At 52.7% G+C, this 19,692-nt stretch overlaps 1 protein-coding gene across 1 annotated transcript; it reads left to right on the top strand.

The window, feature by feature from the left end:
• The first annotated feature begins 519 nt into the window (after positions 1–519).
• Positions 520–12,162, top strand: LOC105983221 (amelogenin-like). Its single transcript, XM_013013067.1, has 6 exons — positions 520–542; positions 1,448–1,667; positions 1,785–1,859; positions 1,953–2,076; positions 11,043–11,216; positions 11,551–12,162. Exons 1-5 carry the CDS (start codon positions 520–522, stop codon positions 11,051–11,053), a joined length of 453 nt encoding a protein of 150 aa, XP_012868521.1. The 3' UTR covers positions 11,054–11,216; positions 11,551–12,162.
• Positions 12,163–19,692: the final 7,530 nt, after the last annotated feature.

Below are 19,692 nucleotides of genomic sequence, written 5' to 3'. Positions count from 1 at the left end.
TCCTCTGGGGGGTAGGGGGCGGCAGCAGGTATCTTAGAGCTGAGATAGTATGGGAGACATTTACCAGGAGTCTCCCCGATCCTGAGACCTAAACAACCTGTACGTAAGGGGGTCTGCAAGAGCCGGGGTCTTGAGGCCTGGCCGGCCCTTTACCATGTGCTCAGCTCTCAGAAATGAGGGGGTTCCCAGTTATCCACCCCAGGATCTCAGCTGGCTTCAGAATGAGGATGCAGACCTCTAGAGACTTCTGCGGACTCAGCCTCCTCTGAGACAATTTGGAGTACATAGGAGACTTGGGGGGATGGGGCCAGGAAGAGCTCCCTGCACCCCAATTCTAAGAATTGCTTTCTTTGCCCCCCCACCCCTCACCCCATATCTGCTCTCTCTCTCTCTCAGCCTCTCCCTCCCTTTCCTCACTACTTTGGATTCTGGTCTCTTGGGGTTCCTTAGGCCGTCCCCTCCCCCAGCCTCTGGGTGCCCACAGCACCAGCCTGGCAGTGAATGGGGCTCAGTAAGAGTATGTGGGATGTATGGTTGGGCAGGTGAGTGAATGGAAGGACTCGACCATCACACCTGAGCAGCTTGCTGGGCCACACGGGGCAGCGTAGGCGTAGGGGGGCGGTGGGCGGGCTGTGGCGGGCGCAGGGCTCTCCAGCCCCATTGCCGGGGCCTCGCGGCCGCGCCCCTGCATCCCCTCACGCGTCCAGCCCGTCATCCACAGTTGATCCTAACTGAGCGAGCCCATGGTCCTGGCCTCGGGCGTGGCACCTGTCACCTAGCAACAACCTCGACGGCCTCTGCTTCTCAGGAGGGCGGCCGGTGGCGGGGTGGGGAAAGGGAGGGGAGGGTCCAGTGCTCAAAAGCAGAAGGGGGTGGGGTGCGTCGGTGGGGTTTGCCTGCCTTGATTCTTATACGAACTTGCCATCCCTGGGTGCTTTGCACCCCTCTCCGCACACACCCCTGTAATAGTGGAGCCCCCCCTGCCCATACCCCTGTAATAGTGGAGCCCCTGGCCCCGAAGCCTGGGGTCTCCGTGGTGTGCACGCAGGGGCGGCTGTGGTCGGTCTCTCCGGCCTTGGTCATGCAGGTCTCCCTCTTGAGACGGGTGGGGTTCTGTGTCCCCCCATGATCCCTTCTTCCCTCCCCACCTCCCCACGACTCAGGCTAGCTTCTCTGCCTCTTGTGGTGGAGGACCTCCAGGAGCCTCTGCGGATGCTGCCTCTGTCTGGCTGCTTCCTGTTCCTTCCCTGGCGGCCCTGCCCCTGCTTCTCCACAGCCCCCCTTCACGATTCCCCCCCCCCCCGCTGCCCGGCTCTCCGCTCACTGTGATCCCTGTTCACCGTCCTCAGCCTGCCCGCCGCCCCCTCCTTTGTCTCTGTTTCTGGGCTCAGAGCCCCCCAGGACTCTGCCCTCTGCCCTCCACCTCCTCACTGGCCTTCTTTGCCAGGCCACAACCTGTGGCTGCCCTGCTCACCTGCCACCTTGAGTTCTGCCACCAGGACCTGATATCACTCACTACCCAGCCCACTCAGCACTGCCTCAGTTTCCCACAGGTTCCTGGTGCCCACGGGACCAGCCCTGCTGGTGTCTCCACCTCTTCACACCCAGCCTCAGATGGTCGGCCTTCCAGGGGGCTGACTCCTGAAACCCCTCTTCATCACGTTCTGGTGGGTGACGTCTGCCGCCTGCCCGTGCTGCCTGCCCACCCACCATGCCCCTGAGATGCTTAGATTCAGTCCTGCCAGGCCCCTGGCTGACCTGGTGTTTGTGTTGGGGGGCACTAGGCTCCTGTGGCTCTCACGCACCCCTTCCTGCCCTGGCTCACACCACTCCAGTTGCCCTCCTCCTGTAAGAAGCAGGTGAGACCGTGTTCCTGGTTCTCAAGTGGGCGTGAGTGCGGCTTTCGTGGGGTGCTGCTTACGGCACTTCTAACTCTCTTTTCCTCCTCAAAGATGACCTCTGCTGCCGCCACCGCCACTGGCCTGAAGAGCAGCGATGGACATGACCCGGCACCCCAGAAGATCACAAACAGACACAAGCCTCTTCCCTGCCGGCCTCTCGTGGCCTTTGTTGAGGGTGAGTTCTTTGCGTCTTCAACACACACCATCATTAGGGTCCACATACGTCACCTCTCTAAAGAATAAGCTTAGCTGGGTGTGGTAGTGCACACCTGTAATCCCAGCGTTTGGGAAGCTAAGGCAGGAGGATGACAAGTTCGAGGACCACCTAACCTGTGTAGTGAATTCTAGGCTAGCCGAGGCTACATAAGGAGACCCTGACTCAACCAAACCAAACCAGACAAAGAGAATGTCGACACTGAATCTGGGGCAGGGGCAACATTCAGCCTTCTACATTAACCTCAAGGGGCCTAGGGCCTTGCTAGGAGCGGACACCTTTGCCACGCCATGCCAGCACGTGTGTGTGGGGGAGGGGGCGCCCAGGGAAGAAGGTAAGTGGGGAACATCTGTATGTGGTGTAGTCTCCTGGGACTTGCCATGGCCAGGCACATAGTAAGCATTCAGTAAACTCCGTCCGTCTGCCCTGCACGCCAAGATGCTTCTCTCGCCAGCCCTGGGAACGTCCCCGTCACGGGCTTTTGATAATGCCCTTTAACCAAACGGTGCTTCTGGGTGAGTTCTTCTGCCCTTGTCCTCACCCCTGAAATTACAATGAGATGGGAATGTTTTTGTTTGTTTAAATAACATCAGCGATGCCAGCGAAGACGGAGAAAGCAGGGATTAGAGCCACACTGTTCGCTCACAGCTCATCGTTTGTTTCCTGTGGTTCACTTATTCAAGACACATTAACGGGGCCCGTCAAGGGCTCGGGGTTGGAGTTGTTAGGGGAGGTGGGTGGCTATAGTGGATGAGGCCTTGTGCAGGATCAGAGGATCTAGAGGGGACCGGAGAGGCCCCCCATTATGCTGTAGCTTTCAGGGGAGCCTGCAAGACAGCTTGGAGAGGAGGGGTCCCTGTTCTCTGGGTGCAGGATCATGAGGTGAATGGCCATGCCAGCATGCAGGCCGAGGAGAAACGGGAGAGAGGACACCTTCTAAGTGGTCCAGATGCCCCCTCCCACGGTGCTTACACCCAGGGGCTTTGTGGACAGAGCCTTGCCTCCCTGGGTTGCATCTGCCTCCAGTGTCCCCCCCACCCCGCTTCCCCCCCCACAGGTCTCATATAGTTCCCAGACCAGACAGAAGACGAAGAGGGCTCTTGTGCAGCTCAGCTTGTCTCCCCACATATTGGGGACGGGGATGTTACTTTTAAACAAGAGCCAGCCTTGTGGGCAGAGCGGGCGGAGGCCCCCGGACCTGCTCTTCTTGCCTTTGTCTGCTTGTTTGCCGTGTGTGGCCAGGGCCCTGCCAGGACTCTGCCCTGTGACATTTACCCCACAGCTGGCATTTACTGAGCCACCTACAAACACGGTGTGTGCGCTGGAGAGCCACTCATGGCTGGGGGGACCTTTACACAGAGTGGAGCCTGGTTTGCCGGAGCACTGAATCCAGAGCTCAGACAAAGCATCTGTGAAGCTGCACTAAGCTGGTCTGAGCCGAGAGCCCCTGGCTGCTAGGCTGGCCCCTTAGGAGCATGTCAGGATGGACAAGGTAGACAGAGTAGAGGACAAAGGCAAGGTCAAATAGCCACAGCCATGGGCCATGCTGCCCACCTCAGATGGCCCCCAAACTCTTTGGCTCGTTCCCTAGCCCACTCAGAACCTTGGAATAGGGCTGTCCTCTCCCTAGGCCATCTCTCGAGGGTGCCATGAAGTTCCGTCAGGACTGGGGTAAATTTCAGGAACTGTCAGGCAAGCACATTGCGTCTGGGGGAGGGAAGTCAAAAGTATCAAAAAAAATGACACCAAATTCTCAGATGCCCCCCTCCCCCCTCGCCCCCCATCATCTCAGGAGTCTCAGGATGGCCATTCCTGAGTGTTCAAAAAAAAACCAACAACAGTCATTTTCAGGAAAGCTCTTGTTCTTTTCTTGGATGGATTGGCCAATCCTTGAGCACTAAGGAGAGTGTAAAGTGAGGAGGTTCCTGACCAGCTAGACCTTGGGTAACTCTGGGGGACAGTGGAGGGGGGTCCTCTGGTCATCTGCCACTGTGCTAAGCAGTCCCCTAGGGGGTGTGTCTTTTGTTCTTTAAGGATGCTCCCAGGTGGGGGCAGCTGTCCAGGTAAAGATGGCGGTGTCTGAGAGCTGTCCCCCTCCTCTGCCCCCCTTCGTCCCCCTCCCCCGCATGTGGGAAAAGGAAGCGCGCGTTTGGCTGGGGACCTGCACTCAGAGGAAGGAACACAGCGACCCCTGTCTCCCCCCGCCGCCTCCCACACCTGCATGCTCCCTGCGAAGGCTCTCAGGACCCCCAGCTCCCTTCCCAAGTTATGAGTCAAACCCCAGGTGCATTTGCTGAAAGTACATTTCTCCAAATAATGTCAGAATCTGGCAGGACTTACGGACACCAGGATGCCTGTGTTTCTTATTCAAGTACATGAAGTAACTTTCAACGTGCGGGTTTTTTTTAAAATATTTATTTATTTATTATATTACAGACTTCCAGAAAGAATGAAAAGAAACACCTACCCTTCTTTTAATGAGCTTTTAAAGAGGGAGGGAGCTTCACACAAAAGGGTGTTTGGAAGGGACAAATTAAAGTCCGGAAGGGTTAGAGGGCAGTGGTAACACAGGACAATGAAGCGGCCTCTGGAAAAGCTTAGGGGAGCCCAGAGCATTGTCTTCTTAGGATGGAATGTAAGATCTGTGAACACTTCTAATCCCAGAGCACCAATCCCCCCTCTCTCTGACCAACCCTGACTCCCTCCCCCCAACATTCCCCAAGTCAGAGTAAGGAAGTATAGCCTAGTCTCTTAACCCTGGGCTCAGCAACCTGGGGAATTCTGGGAGAACTGGATCTTTCCAAATATGGCCATCTCAAGTTTAGGGGTTCCTGTTTGAGAGTGAGAACTTATTTGGGTAGAGACTACTCTTCTTAAGTTGCCTGGCTGGTTCAATCAAGGCAGCTCCCTGGGGTCTGAGGGAAGGGTGGGGTAGGAGGGTGTGAATTCTGCTTGGGAATGGTATGTATAAAGAAGATCTTGTGGGACTGGCTAGAAAGCCAGGAGCCCCGCCCCCCAATAGTGTCCCTTTCTAGGCATCCGTGGGACTCGGGGATAGGACAGGACAGTAGGCGAAGCGGAGGGCTAGGCTTCCATGTTTCAGGTGGTTGTTGCTGCTGGAGTATCTAGCACCTTTGAGGTTTGTCTGGTCCTGAGGCCAGTGCCCAGTGCCCAGGCCCTGAGCTCACACTGCAAAATGGGCGACTCTCAGGAGCTTCTCACAAAACAAGCCTCCCCCAAGTCTCTAGACACCAAGTCTCTAGACTCACCCCCGAGTCCCGGCAGCCTAGGTGGGGGCTGGTGTCCGGGGCAGGTGGTGGGTGACCGAGGCCAGCCCAGGGCCCCCAACTCACAAGGGGTGTGTGTGGGAGAGAAGTAATTAAGGAGAGGGCTGTGCTGGAGGAGATCGTCCTGGCTTTCTTAATTGCTCTCCAGTTTCTTTGGGCTTAAGAGAAAAATGCAGATGAAGAGTCCTTCCTCCCCGCGCCCCGCCTGGGAGGGGGCAGGAGGAGGGCATCCCACCACCTTTTGCTTGGTTTGTCTTCTCTCAATGAATAGGGGCTTTGCAGGGGCTTACGGAGGAGACTCTTAGCCCTGATCCCAGGCTTCTGTGGCTGGAGACAAAGACGCAGGCAGAAAGGAATGTGGGGGACCCCATGGAGCGCAGCCACCTGGGGGTCGTTGGGAGAGCAAGTGCAGATGGGATTCCCAGGTCCTCTGAATGCGTGCTGTGAATGGAAGGTGCCCTTTCTTCAGAAGAAAAGAAGCAAACCTCAATTACCTTCCCAGAAAGGACTGTGTGTGTGTGTGTGTGTGTGTGTGTGTGTGTGTGTGTGTTGGATGGAGGAGGCACAATGACCCTTGTCACCAGCCACCCGCTTATGTGACCCTGGGGACACCCATATGCTTCTGTCCTGGAGCTGGGTTTGTACACGTCGTTTTCCGACACGAGGGTTGCAGTGCTGGGCTTGGGAATAAGAATTCGATCAAACCGGGCCTTGGTGCCTGATAGACTGCCTTGCAGCCAGCACGGGGCTGAGACACAGAGCCCCAGAACGGGAAGCTGGGGAAGGAGGATGGTCAGAGGGGCCGGGGGCTGACTGCGTGCCAGTGCTGGGCGCTGGGGACCATTGCTGGGCGGCTCCTCCATCTTCTAGCCCTTTTTGTGGGCGCTCATGGAGTCCTTCTTATGCAGGGTGGGTGCTCCCAACTCTGTGACAGGTGTGTGTGGTGAGGGAAGGGGCTGGGCAGAGGCCCCTAGGGGAAGTGGGTGGCTCTATGGCTGTCCTGAATTCCCCAAGAACTGGACCCCCTCCAGACAGCCAGGGCAAAGTTGAGAGGATGGAGCTGCAGACTTGTCTTTGTGTCTGCTGGTATCTGTGCCTCAGTTTCTCCATCTGCAGAATAAGGTAGCAGTCTGCTCATTGTACCTCACCTGTAAGCGAGAGGCAGCCCAGGGTATAGGAGAGGGAAGGAGGACACAGAAGCTCCCCAGCTTTCTAGTCTGGGTCCCCACTAGCCCCCTAGTAGGCCACCATCTGTGACTTGGACTTGTAGGTGATAAGAGAGAGCTGGAGATCATGGCCGCTGGGATTCTGCACAGGCAGCCATCTTAGAGAAGTCTCCAGAGTCTGGGTCTGGGTCTAGCCTGTGGTTATGGACTAACATGATTGCCTGACTGTGGGTGCAATCTCAGTCCCTTGAGTCTCCGTTTCCCCGTCTGAAGGATGAGGGACTGCAGGCTTGTGGTTGTCTGAGTAGTGCTGTGGGACTCCAGGTCCCTCCCTGCAGGCTTCTCTGCCGGTCAGCTAGGATTTGGGACTTTGTGGACCTTGGGTCCCCCTGAACCCCTGCTTTAGAGACCCCAGAGGCCCAGGGCCTCAGTAAAGGCCAGAGCATGCTCTGGCGGCCAGCCCTGGACCCGAAGCCTCCTGCCAGCCACCGGCTCCTGCTTGACCAGTGTGGTCAGTGGTCACAGGCGTTGGTCAACCCCAGTCAGCTTTGTGGGCAGGCTGCGGTCTTGGCTGTGGGCAGCTTCGGGGGCCGCCTCCCATGTGGGGCAGAGGGAACACGTCAGCCTCCAGCCTGGCTGGAAAACCACTTTTTGGCCAGAGAGTAACTCTTGTGTAAGGAGGTTGCCGTGAGGGCCTGGCTCCCGGCGTGTCTCAGGAGACCCACTCTGTACCTTCTGCTCATGAGACCCTCTCCCCGCTTGGCTTCCTGACCCCCTTAGCCAGAATTTTCTGTATAGATGGTCAGGGTGGCAACTTGGGAAAAAAAAAGAGCCAAAGCTGCCAGTGGCCTGTGCCATAGGCTGCCTGTGGCCTGGTTTGCGCAGGGCCCTGGGTTTTCTGGGTGCTTTGCGGTGGTGCTGTGGCACTGCTAAGGCCTCCCTCAGACCCCACGCCCAGTGATGACCATGGTGGGCTGCAGCTTTTGTTTGGTGACCTTGGTTGCTTCAATACCTGTGAGCTAAAATGAGGAATCAAAAAATTGCCAGCCTCAATTAGACAGGCAGACGGCCTGCCCAAGGCTGCCGGTGCCTCTCTATCCATTAACGAAAACATGTGCCAAATAGGCCCTAATTCTCTCTAATTGCCTGCTCCCGAAGCAGAGAGGTGAAATTCCAGGAAGAGGCACATGTAAACATCCTCTGTAACGGGACCGACTAAAATTAGAGGGGCCTGGCGGGGGCCGGTACAGGGGAGGGGACACGGTTTCAAAAGATGTCCCAATTACCGTTCCTATTTTCCTAAATGGGTCTATAATGTCCAGGGCCCAGGCCTCTCAAAGGTACAGGAAATTAGTTCCGTAAAGAGCTTACGTGTGTCGGGAAGTTGGAAGAGCACGGTATTTACCCAACAGGTAGAGCCGGGAGGACTGAGGCGGTGATTTGTGTCACTGCAGGCTGTCCTTCTTGAAGTCAGCATCTTAGTCAAAAGAACCCTTTGACGTTTTTCTCTCTGAAACATCCATAAGATATTTGTACAGGAGACAACACTGGATCAACCGGGTCCTGTTTACTTCCAGAAGAGAGTTTCCTTAAAAAAAAAAAAAATCTCAAGATGCATACATAGTTAGAATGTTCTAGTTAAGTCATGTGGGGAGGGGGCAGGGGTCTTGCGTCTGTCTACCAACGCTTTCAGGGTGGCGAGGAGCATCCATGTGTGTGGGCTCTGATTAAAGGCTGGTAACAATTGTCCCTCTGGACGATAAGGACGCCTTGTATTTTCCTTTGGTTCTAGACAGTGACTCATCTTTGCAGTGTTCCTCACATTTGTTGAGAATCCAGCCCCGCGCTGCAGTAGGCCCAGGGGCTGGTACGTGGAGCACTTAAGCAAGGCACGACTCTGCCTGGCTCCATCCTGGCGGAGCAGCCTGGGGTCTGCGTGCAGAGTTAATTAAGGACAGTCGGGAGCATTGAGGGTCCAGGGGAGGCGGTGGCGGGGGGCGGGGGGGCCTGCAGCACAGGCAAGAGAAAACCCAGATGCCCTGAGCAGCCTCTGATTTCCCCGCTCCTATTAAAAACAAAATAGACCCAAACAGAAGCAGCAGACCAAAAGACCCGGCTCATATTCCTGTGGGAAGTGGCAGAGTGTTTGGTCTTGCTGTGTGTTCTTACTGTCACCTTAGGACCCTGGCTGTGATGCACGCCCCCCAGCTATGCAGGGCTCACGGAGAGGGGCTGGCCCGTCTCCAGCCATGTTCAGGATGTGGGAGGTGGGCCTGGGCCTGGGTCAGGTAGCCAGATTGTGCCCCAGGGCCACCCATGAGCTTATTTTCAAGTTTTCAAATAAAGTAGTTATGGAACAGGTATGTTGGGGGAGCACAGGCCAAGGAAAGGGGTTCATGGGTGAGTTGTGACCAAGAGGTATCCTACTTGTGCCCTGGTGGGTCTTGGTGTGACTTGGCCAGAGACCTGCCTGGGACTGGAAGAGGAAAGGTTACCAGAGGTGTCCCTCAAGGCTAGGGACATAGGGAGCTCTTCTTTCTCCTTTGGGGTTCCTAGGGGGCCAATGGGGCAGGTATCTGATGCCATGGGGCATCTCTGAGGTCTGTGGGTCTTACATCTCAGAGCCCCGGCCCCACACATGCTTTTCCAAGCCTGTCTGCCTCCAGGTAGCCTCCTGGCCTCTGCACTGGTCCTCCTTAAGCCCCTGCCTCTACCTTTTCTACCAGGAAACAGTCTCCAGAGGGTTCTACATAAACTGTGGGCCCTCGGTTCTTGGCCCTCTCCAGCCCCAGCCCTGGTCCTGGCCTCTAGCATTCAGCCTCTGTTCACCCTCTTTTCCTGCTTAGTAGTTTACCATGAGCAGATGTTAGTGACACACTTTTTTTTTTTTTTTTTGGTCGGTCATGGGCTCGAACTCTTCACTTGGGCGCTGTCCCTGAGCTCCTCATTTCAAGGCGAGCTCTCTACCACTTGAGCCACAGCACCACTTCCGGTTTTCTGGTGGTTCATTGGAGATAAGAGTCTTACAGACTTTCCTTCCCCAGGCTGGCTTTGAACTGTGATCCTCAGATCTCAGTCTCCTGCGTAGCTAGGATGACAGGTGTGAGCCACCAGTATCTGGTGTAACTCTCTTTGTAAATGAACCCATTTAAATATTTTTTGAATGAATAGGCTGTTTTTTTTCCTAAGCTTTTTTTTATTTTCAGTGTAGAGAAAAATCCACAGAATTCCCATATACCTCCCTCCCAGGCTATTACCCTCTTAGTAACATCTTGTATCCGTAGCAGTGAAGAGACAATATTCTTGTCAGGTCTGTAGTTGGCATCATTAGGCCTTCTTCTTTGTGTGGTATGTTCTTGGGTTTTGCTGTATATGTTTGCCTTCACATCAAAGAAAATAGTTGATGTGATATAATATTTGGTTGAGGTATTTCATGGTGCCTATTAGATTTGCGTGTGTGTGTGTGTGTGTGTGTGTGTGCGCGCGCGTGTGTCTGTCTGTCTGTCTGTCTGTCTGTGTGCCTATTGATAGTAGGGCTTGAACTCAGGGCCTGGACAACATCCCTTAGCCTTTTTTGCTCAGGGTTAGCACTCTACTACTTGAACCACAGGTCTCCTTCTGATTTTTTGCTAGTTAATTGGCAATCAGAGTCTCACAGTCTTCCCTTCCTGCCCAAGTTAGCTTTGAACTGTGATCCTCAGATCTCAGCCTCCTGAGTAAACTGGGATTGCAGCTGTTAGAACTTTTCCATCATGACTAGGATAAAGATGTCTGTCCAGGCAGGCTGAAATGACCATGCATCCTGGCTGGTGTTTGGTGGGAAAGGGAATACAAACTCTACAACCCCAGCCCCAGCCCAGCCCACACCCTGGCCCTGCTGGCTCTGCGCCTTGCTCTTTTCCCTGGTCTGTCTAACTTGCCCCTTGAAGTTCTCACAGGACCACTGGCATCTCTGAGGACCGCCAGTGCCCTGGGTGGCAGAGAGTGGGTTCCCATCATGGGGTGGCACTTGATTCTCACTGTGTAGTAGCCCTCAACCACTGGTTTCCACAGAGCAGTCCTCAGCCCCCACTCCTTATAAGACACCCACCCTAGGGCTTTTGGGTGAGGAGCCTCTGCCTGTCTCTGCACCTGTCACCCCCCCTTCCCTGCCACTCTAGGGGCAGCTGGCGGAGCAGTGGGCAGGCAGATGAGGAAGCTGGACCAAGCCATGCTTGATTTCATGGACTTAATACTTGTTGGAAGTTAGGGAGCCCCTGTTCCCAGCAAAACTCTCCTCCCAAGCCGCCAGCCTCGTCCTCCCTTTTGAGTCAGTAGTTTAAGTATATTTTCAATATGTTCATATATTTTGAGTATATACCCACCACTTGTTCTCTGGTGCACAGGTATCAAGATATCAACCGATAAAATAGTGGAACTGTAAATATCAGGTGGGGTTCTCTTGTATGACTTGTGTTTTCTCCTCTGGCTCAAGCCACCACCTAGAATCTGCGTGGGACCCCAGACCACCGGACGCCTGGACCCTGGACGTCTGGACCCCCAGGATCCCTGGACCCTCGGACACCTGGACCCCTGGACCCCTGGACACCTGGACACCTGGACATCTGGACACACCCCTCCCCCCCAGCAAACCTCCAGCTCTAAAATCGTAAGTGGTCAGAACACAACACAACACACACACACACACACACACACACACACACACAGCTGACAGGGATGGGCTGCTACCCAGACCACTCTGCCAGGCGGGCTGGTTACTCCTGCCCCCCTCCCCCGGGAGTGGGTGTCCAATGAGCCACGCTGAAGGCTGACCTGGGGCTTGTGTTCAAGAGATGGGAACCCCCAGCCTCCTGTGTTGTCTCTGCAGCAAAAGAATTCTATAGATGCTTCAAGTGTGGGACCCCCAAAGAATGTCTTCTCTTTCACTCTTCCAAATGAATGGTCCTTTCATTATTGAGTCTCTCTTTGGCCTTGTGCCCCAGGGCCAGACTAGCGTGGAAGTGCCCTTGTGAGCTGGGGGGCCTTCAAAGGGCGGAGGAGAAAACGCAGGCCAAGGACCAGCCTCTAAAGCGGGCTTCGAGCTCCAATGACCTGTGCTCACCCCCTCGAGATGTCTGGAAAATGTAATGGGCAGGTTTTCTGTCTTCAAAGTTTCCGGCTAAACCTCTTCAAGTTCTTTATTGTTTGAGACTGAGACACTCAGCGGTGGTAATGGGGGTTTCTTTTGTATTTGCCTTGAAAGGCCAAAATATTTTTATATTGCTGTAGACAAAGCCACCTATTTAAAAACGAACTGTGTCCGTCGTTTCCCACCGCGAAGACTGTATCGTGTATGTCTCTGTGTATTCTGGGGTCTTGAAACAGGTTTCTCATGGGGATGGCCATTCACTGGGGTCCACAGGGGCAGAGCGGGAAGCGCCTGCCCTGCCGAGGGAGGGGGCTCAGTTGTGGGTCTGCCCCTGCTGTGTCTAGGACGCGAACCCCGAGAGAATGGCTTAGTAAAGGACCATAAACCACACCCCTGCTCTGCATCTGTCATGTGTGTTTCTGGGTTGTGGGTGTGCAAATGGTGGTGGTGAACGTGGTGGGCGGAAGCCAGAGGTGGGCCACAAGAATGTGACTGTCTTAGTTTCTTTCTGGGGAGGTTGGCCTTGGTTACTTTCTACCATAGATGGCTGGATGAGCGAAGGCAGCGTGAAGGATTAGATCCCCAGACAGATACAGAAGTGAGTAAATCGGGCTGAGGATCTACCCATCCCTCATTCTCTGACCCACACACATCAAGACAACAACCAATAAAATAATGACCTCTTAAGGACTCAGGGCCACACAGAACCTGGCATCAAGTTAATGCCGTGATAACTAGATAGTATGTCATTTGAATCCAGGTATCTGAGGTTTGTGGATAGAAGAATAAAACATAAATTTAGAAGAGAGTGAGAAAACCCACAAGTACTGGATAGAATTACCTAGAAAAGAAGGAAAGTGGATAGGGGGAAGGGCCCAAGTGGTAGACCACCTACCTAGGAAGTGCCAGGCCCCGAGTTTAAACACTAGCCACAGCTACCCACCCACACCCACGCACACTCCTCCCCTCCCCCACGGTAATATATTAACGAATAATTGAACACAGATAGAAGACGACGTCCCTCCACGAACAGAAAGGCAAGGGGCACGCCAAGCAAGCACACTAGTTAATTCCCATCTGTGCTTCTGGGAGGGCCCAGGACCCAGCCCTGTGAGGGAGGACTCCAGGAGGCCAGGAGGGGACACCCATTAACTGCAGATTATAATGTATCCAATTAGGCGCACCTGCCCTCTGAAAGTGTAGAAATGGGTATTTAAATAGAAAGAAAGACTGAATGGCTGCGTGAATGCATGAATGGATGGATGAGAAAAAGATTTGTATTCATCGATGGCGGGGGTGGGTGTCAGAGAGCACTTGGAGAGTCATCTGACCCTTGGGGCTAATCTCTAAAAGAAAGAAAGCTTGAAAGACTGATAGAAACAATAAGGTGGAGAAAAATGAAAAGGGAAAAGAGAAAGAAGTAGACAAGATAATCAAAGGAGTAATTGCTAATGAGAGGGGAGTTGTTTAGCACAAATAATGAACATTAAATCCAAATTGTGCCCCTGGGCTGGGAGGTAGCTCGGTGGTGTCTTGTGGGTCTAGCATATGCCAGGCTATGGGTTCCCATGGGTTCCCAGCATTGCAAGACAAACAAACAACACCGTAGCTCTGAAGTTGAGAAAGAGTAATAAATATGGTAGAAATAAAAGATAGGATAGAGATATGCAAGACAAGCAAACAAGAAAGGGAGCTAGAAAAATGGCAAGGATGCAAAAAAGAAAAGGTATAGAGCAAAACTGAAGTTAATTGTATAGAAGAAAGGGCACTTCCTATATGAGTACTTAATAAGCATTGTTCATTAGATGTAATAAATAGTAACAGTTGGCCTTTATCGGTCAAAGAGCAAATATAAAAAAGGAGAAGGAAATTGAGGAGTAACTGAGAGAATGAGAAATGATGATTTTTTTAATGAATCCATTTCACCCAAGTAGTGTTCTACTAAATAGAAATATACTATTTTTCTAATAAAAATAGAAGAATGCGAAACAGAAAGCAAGTAGGATCTAGAAAATTAGGGTGATATATATATTAGCAATAAAAACATTGAATGCATAAATTCATAAATGAGAGACAGGACCATACAAATACCCCGAAAAATGAGACGGTAGCAAGAATTCAAGGATTCTTGAATCAAAGATTATTTGCGTCAGCAAGATTCAAAAACAAGGCTCCTGAGATAGTTAAATAAATCCTAAACCAAATCACCAGAACAAGGAATTAAGGAACAAAAGAGAACCCCCACATGGACCAGTGCTGACAAGGCTCAGGGAATCTCAGATTATGGTTAATCCAATTCTGTGCACCTGAGGTCCATAAATAAAAGAATAAGTATTCAAATGAAAGAGTGACCGAAAGAAAGAATGAATACATGAATGACTGACTTAGAAATGGAAGTGTCCCCTACAGCCAGGGGACTTTTGCTTATCTCATCCCAAGCACCTGAGGTCCCTAAGAGTTAGAAAACATAAAAAAGAGAGAAGGAAACAACCAAATGAATGAGAAAAACAAAATAAACACCAGTAGTGCAGAAACCAGCATCTGTAAGAGAAAGATCCCTTAGGATTAGTAGAGGTTTTCATTAACCCTCAAGATGGATGAGATAATTTAGACCCAGGTTCCTTGAGGGGAGGCAGAAGAGAATTACCAAAAATAAGTAAGTAAATAAATAAATAAAAGATAATAAGCCAATAACCAGAGTGATAAATGAATAATTAAGAGACTTTGTCTCAACAGGGATGAAAATAAGTTTGTATACATCCTCCTTAAATAGATAAATACATTATACCTTTGAAATTAAAAATAGAAAAAGTCCCAGCCCCCAAATAAAGCTCCATTCTCCAGCGCTGTAATAAAACATATTACAATTGAGGTGCATAAATAAAAGCAAAAGTACTTAAATGTAAAAAGTGACTAAATCAGGGCCAGTAATATGTTGATTATTCACAAGAGGCAAATAAGTTGAAAAATCAGAAAAAGGAAGGAAAGATGAGCAAGTGAATAGATAGAGAAAGTTAGGTCCTGATTCTAGGTGTCCAGATTAATAACAAGGAGAGGGTGCAGGGAAGAGCGAGAGAAAGGGAGCAAGATGAAATGTAGGGAGCTGGGAAGGGAGTTAGGGACAGGCCCAGCATGAGCTGACCAGTGGGCCTCGCAAGGAGAGATCTTCACAGTCCAAGAGATACCATGCATGTAAAGCTGAGCTTTTGATGTCTACAAATTGGAGTGAGTGTTTGAATGAATGGACAAAAGGAAGAAAGTAGGAAAGAAGGCAAGGGACAGGGAGCAAGGGAAGGAAGGTCTTCCTGTCCAGCTCTGGTCCCTGGCTTGAGATGGAGGCAGGAAGGCTGGTCCTTCCCATGCCATGAGCTGACCAGGTGCATTTCACCTGGCAGGGCAGAGCTGGCTCGGGAAAACCTTGGCCTTGGCCTGCCATTGCGATGTCCTGCTTGTATGATGGGCCATTCCACTTTCCCTCTCTCATTCCTAGTGAGCTCAAGTGGCTGCACCTCCCTGTTGAGGTTGGCCATGAGGCACAGGCTCGTTTTTGCTGCCAGTGCCCTTTCTGCCCTGGGCGGGCTACAGAAGGTTGCACGGACAAGGGGTGTTCAGCCTAGTGGGTATCTTGGACTTCCCTGGGCTGGGGTCACCTGAGAGTCTTCAGGGGTGTGTGTATGTGTGTGTGTGTGTGTGTGTGTGTGTGTGGCAGGAGGCGGGGGGGGAGGGTCGGTGAGAGCAGCCAAGATTAGGGAGCAGGAGGCCCACTTCCTTCCTACTGTCTTGGGAGTGTTCGATGCAGGGGAACTCAGCATTGCGATGCAGGGGACCCAGGAGCCCAGGGGCCCAGGGACTCTGGGCGGAGCACCAGGAACCTTGTTCTTGCAACTCTCTGAAATAAGCCCCTTCTTAATCCTGGGCAAGCTCCCCTAGTCTAGACTCGCAGACCCTGAACCCCGGCCGTCCCGAATACCTGGCATCCCAGAGCCCGTTTCAAGGCCTGTTTTCCTGACTGTTTTCCATGTGCTCTGTATTATTATTATTATCTTTTTTTTGGAAAATGCCTTTGTTGGAACTGTGTCGACTTGCCCCCCCTCGGGTCTGTGTGGGGAGACGAGGGGAGTCGTTTGTGCTGGTGTCCACCCCCACCCCCTAGGAACTCTGTTTCTGTGGAGTTTCCTTTCTTTGTAGTGGACCAGGTGTACGCATTTGTGTGTCGTGTGCTTGTATTTGTCTTCAGAAACAAGGACCAGAGGCTCCACCCCTCGCCTCTTTCATTCCTCTTTGAGGGTAGGAAAAAAAGCAACCACCTTCTTCCCTAATGTCCAGCCCTGGAGGAGCCGGGTGGGCTGGATTCAGGGAGCATCTGCACGCTAGCAAGGTGGGCAGATGGCAGGGGGCTGCGGTGAGAGCTACTTGTGGACTAGGGTGGGCTGTGGGAGGTCTGACCTTAGCCCAGGATGGAGGCTTTAGGTGAGGAAGGATGGGAGGGGGTGGGGCACCTCCCGAGCTTCTAGTGTAAGCCCTGGATGGACGGCAGTGATCTCAGAACATGGAGGACACGGAGTTCACGTGTCAGAAGCCACCTTCTGTGCCCCCAGCACCACGTGTCTGGGCCACGTGAGCACGGCCACGTGGGCCTGACGTGGGGCTAGGGCCGCAGGGGTCTGCAGGCCACCTCTTTCAGAATCTGGGGCTCCAGGCCGGGCCTTGACCCTTATCACCTGGGGACATCTGCTGAGCTGACTTCTGACGTCTTCAGACAAGCCCACGCATGCCTGGGGAACTGGGAGCAGGCCACAGAGACAAGGGGGCCGTCGGAAGCATCCAGAGGGCAGGTTGTCGATGTTTAGAAAGTCCAGGAGACTCTGAAGGCTACACACTTGGAATGGAAGAGGGGCAAGGAGGGAGGGACACCAGCTGGGTTGATCTGGGCTCGTGCCACCCATTCATGTGCTGGAAACACTGAGGGGGCAGACCAGGGCCTTGGCATCTCGGGGTCTATGGACTAGCTGGGGTGTAGAGTCCTGTGATTGTGAGAGGCAGCTCAGGGCTCCTGAGGGTGAAGAAGGAGGGGTGGGCAGTAGCCTGGCCTGCACATGCTCCCTGGTCCCAGCCCCCATGTGGCTAGGGCTATTGGTACAGCTGTGTGTTCCTTTCCTCCCACTTGAGAAAACCAGGGGAAGTTTTATCCCTTGATGGACATCTGCATGCACCCCCCACACAAATCTTTTTCTGGGTGACATCAGGGGCTACCACTCCCCTTGGCTCCCCCTCGGGAGCCTCTGTCCCCTTCTGGGGGACTGATGGGCAAAGGCTCCAGGTATTCTTGATGTCAAGCTCCCAGGAGGAAGCGCATGCATGGCTCAGCACTGACATGCCGCCATCTTTCTTTCTGCCCTTCACATCCTTGTCGTACAGGCACACTTGCTCTGTTTTTAATAAGCATCCATTTTTAAGAACCTAATTGGCAGTCTTTACCACACAGAGCATTTTGGCACCCTGTCTGTCGCTGGTATTTTTCGTTGTTTCTCCCGCGTTAGGTTCTATTTGCTAGTGATGGCGACTCTCCACTCTTCCCCTTGTCCTGCACACATCACCCCTCTGGCTCTCTCTTTCTCTCTCTCTCTTTTTAATACTACAAACATGCCACACTAACGACTTAACCACACCCACCATTTTCCATTCTTATCACATGCTTTTTGACACCCAGAGCTTCTCATGGCTTCATTACGCTCTGCTCTTCCCTGCTAGATTGTGAGCCCCCGTAGGGCAGGCAGCTTGCAGAGTTGAGGTTCGCGTGTGTTGGCTGTGTGGGTGAAAGGCTCCATGAGAGACGTGCGTGAGTGAGAGTTGGCTGAGCCAGGTGAGGATGGAGGGTGAATGGGTTAGATGAGATGGACGGCGGCTGAATGAATGAAGGGTGAGCGGATGAACGGCTGGTAGAGGTTCTAGAGTGAGTGTGGATGTTGCACCGTTGCAGGAAAGGCAGTGCATTATCTTTTCTTTTTCTTTTTTTTAAAGGAGTCCATTGTTCTAACTTGCTGTGATTACTAATGAAGGTTGAGTATTCTGTTTGCTAACACATGTTATCTTCTGTGAACCATTTGTCCAAGTCCACCAGGTCATGGCTTTTTGCTCACGGGTGTCCCTCAGAGCATAGTGCACTTTTGTGTCCCCTGAGGTACCCCAGGGGGTGGCCAGGTAGCTGCCTGGAGAGTTTTTCGGAGATTCAAGGAGTGGCATGAGAGTGGGCCAGCTGATTTTCAGATCTGTTTGACTTTAGTATGTTTTTAAAAAACTTTTTACCCCTGGAAATTGGGGCCAAAGGTACCCCTCTGTTAGCATGTAAGGCTGCACCCCTGGGGATGTATACACTAAGCCTCTCCAGTTTCTTAGGGTCAGCCGTGCCTCTTTGACTCCCCTGGGGTCCGGCAGCCTTTTCCGGACTCCGCATAGTTCTGCTTGCCAGGTTGTAGGGCCACATTTTCCCCAGTTCGTAGCAGACTTGGCTTCTGCGTGTCCGGTGAGGTGTCAGCCAGTGTCCCCAAACCCTGGCCTAAGCATCTTGCCTTGATGGTGAGCTTTGAGCTTTTGTTGCTGAGTGGAGCATTTCTGATTAGGAGGGATGGAGACTCTCCTTCAGTTTTTCTTCCTGGGACAGTTCTGTCCTGTGGTCAAGGAGCAGAATAGATCACTGCTCTTCCCCAAAGCGTAGCCAGGGCTCCTGGACCAGTCACCACTGTGTGGGGATAGCCTGCCTTCCACAACAAACCTCCTCTTGCTGCAAAGTGCTCCTTCCTCTCTCTGACCCCTCTACTATAGCACTGAGCATGTCTGCCTGTGTCAACCCCTCCCCCATGTTGATCTCCGCATCCACGCTTGGGAAGCCCGCGGTGATTCGCGACATGACTTGAACCATCTATCCATCCATGCATTTGGCCTACATTTTTTTGACCCGGTGCTTTTGGCCTTACCTTTTTCCTCAAAGCAAACCTTTCCATCTCGGGCGGGCTGTATAGCACCACGTGGGCTGTAATTACGAAGCAGACACCCTCCTCTGTAGCTTCGTCCTCTGGTCACTGCTCTGAGCACGTCCCAGCTGGATCCCATCTGCCACGGTCACTCTCATGGCTTCTTCCCCCATGGTGCTTTCTTCTCCATGCATCACACACCAGGGTCCAGGGGCCCAGTGCAGCCCAGGGTGGAGCCTTCTCATCCCATGATTGGAGATGTCCCCCCCCCCCAGGCCTCGCCCTGCCTGGCGCATGGTCCTTGCCATGAGCTTTGCCTTCAGCCTTGCAGCTTCCTCCGCCAGATGGCAGTGATTTCATCATCTACTCATCCCTTCACCCCTTCATTCATTCTCTTACAGTCGACAAACATATGGAAAAAAAAATTAGCTAGTGCTATACTAGAGCTGGCTTGCCAGGACTCATTCCAACATTGGCTTTTCAAAGACAAGACCGTGGGTTTGTAGAGGGACCATGCTTGGGTGCCTTGATTCCGTTCAAACTTCTACATCCCCAGTTCTGCTGTGAGTTTGATTGCCCTCTCTAGCTTGATAAGGAATCAGTAAACTGTGTTCTCTGGGTACGCTCAGAAATCACACGCTGTATCCTGAAGAGGCTCAGCGCAGAGCGGGGGTTTGCTGCCGGGGAGCAGGTCTTCCAGGCATCAGGACGCTCTGATCTCCCTCCCACAAGGCAATCTGATAATCATTCCAGCCTCTTTGGGGATTAACGCTTGGCTCTATTTAGAGAAAATTGCAGGAGATGATCGCTCGGGAGGTGATAAGGATCTTGCCCTGGGTAGGGGTCCAGGCGGAACAATTCGTGGGCAGACCCCAGTGTGAGAGACACGTAACACTTTGCAGATTCCTGCTGCCACTCTGATGCTCTGTACAGATTCTTCCTCCATTGGGAGGAGCCGCAATGGGCAAAGTCAGGACCCTGGAGTTGGACAAATCGTGTAGTTTAACTTCCTGTGAGTGTTGAGT

The sequence above is a fragment of the Dipodomys ordii genome, unplaced genomic scaffold, assembly GCF_000151885.1.
Source record: "Dipodomys ordii isolate 6190 unplaced genomic scaffold, Dord_2.0 Scaffold2, whole genome shotgun sequence".
NCBI lineage: Eukaryota > Metazoa > Chordata > Mammalia > Rodentia > Heteromyidae > Dipodomys > Dipodomys ordii.
The sequence above is the reverse complement of the archived record's forward strand: the minus strand, read 5'-3'. Positions and strand labels throughout refer to the sequence as shown.

What these genes read in the sequence shown, in the direction of transcription:
- LOC105983221 (XM_013013067.1), top strand. Translation starts at nt 520, where the DNA reads ATGTGGGATGTATGGTTGGGCAG. An exon ending in CCCCTCTTCATCACGTTCTG is followed by an intron (nt 1,668 to 1,784) that starts GTGGGTGACGTC and finishes GGGGGGCACTAG; the next exon opens with GCTCCTGTGGCTCTCACGCA. An exon ending in CCTCCTCCTGTAAGAAGCAG is followed by an intron (nt 1,860 to 1,952) that starts GTGAGACCGTGT and finishes TCCTCCTCAAAG; the next exon opens with ATGACCTCTGCTGCCGCCAC.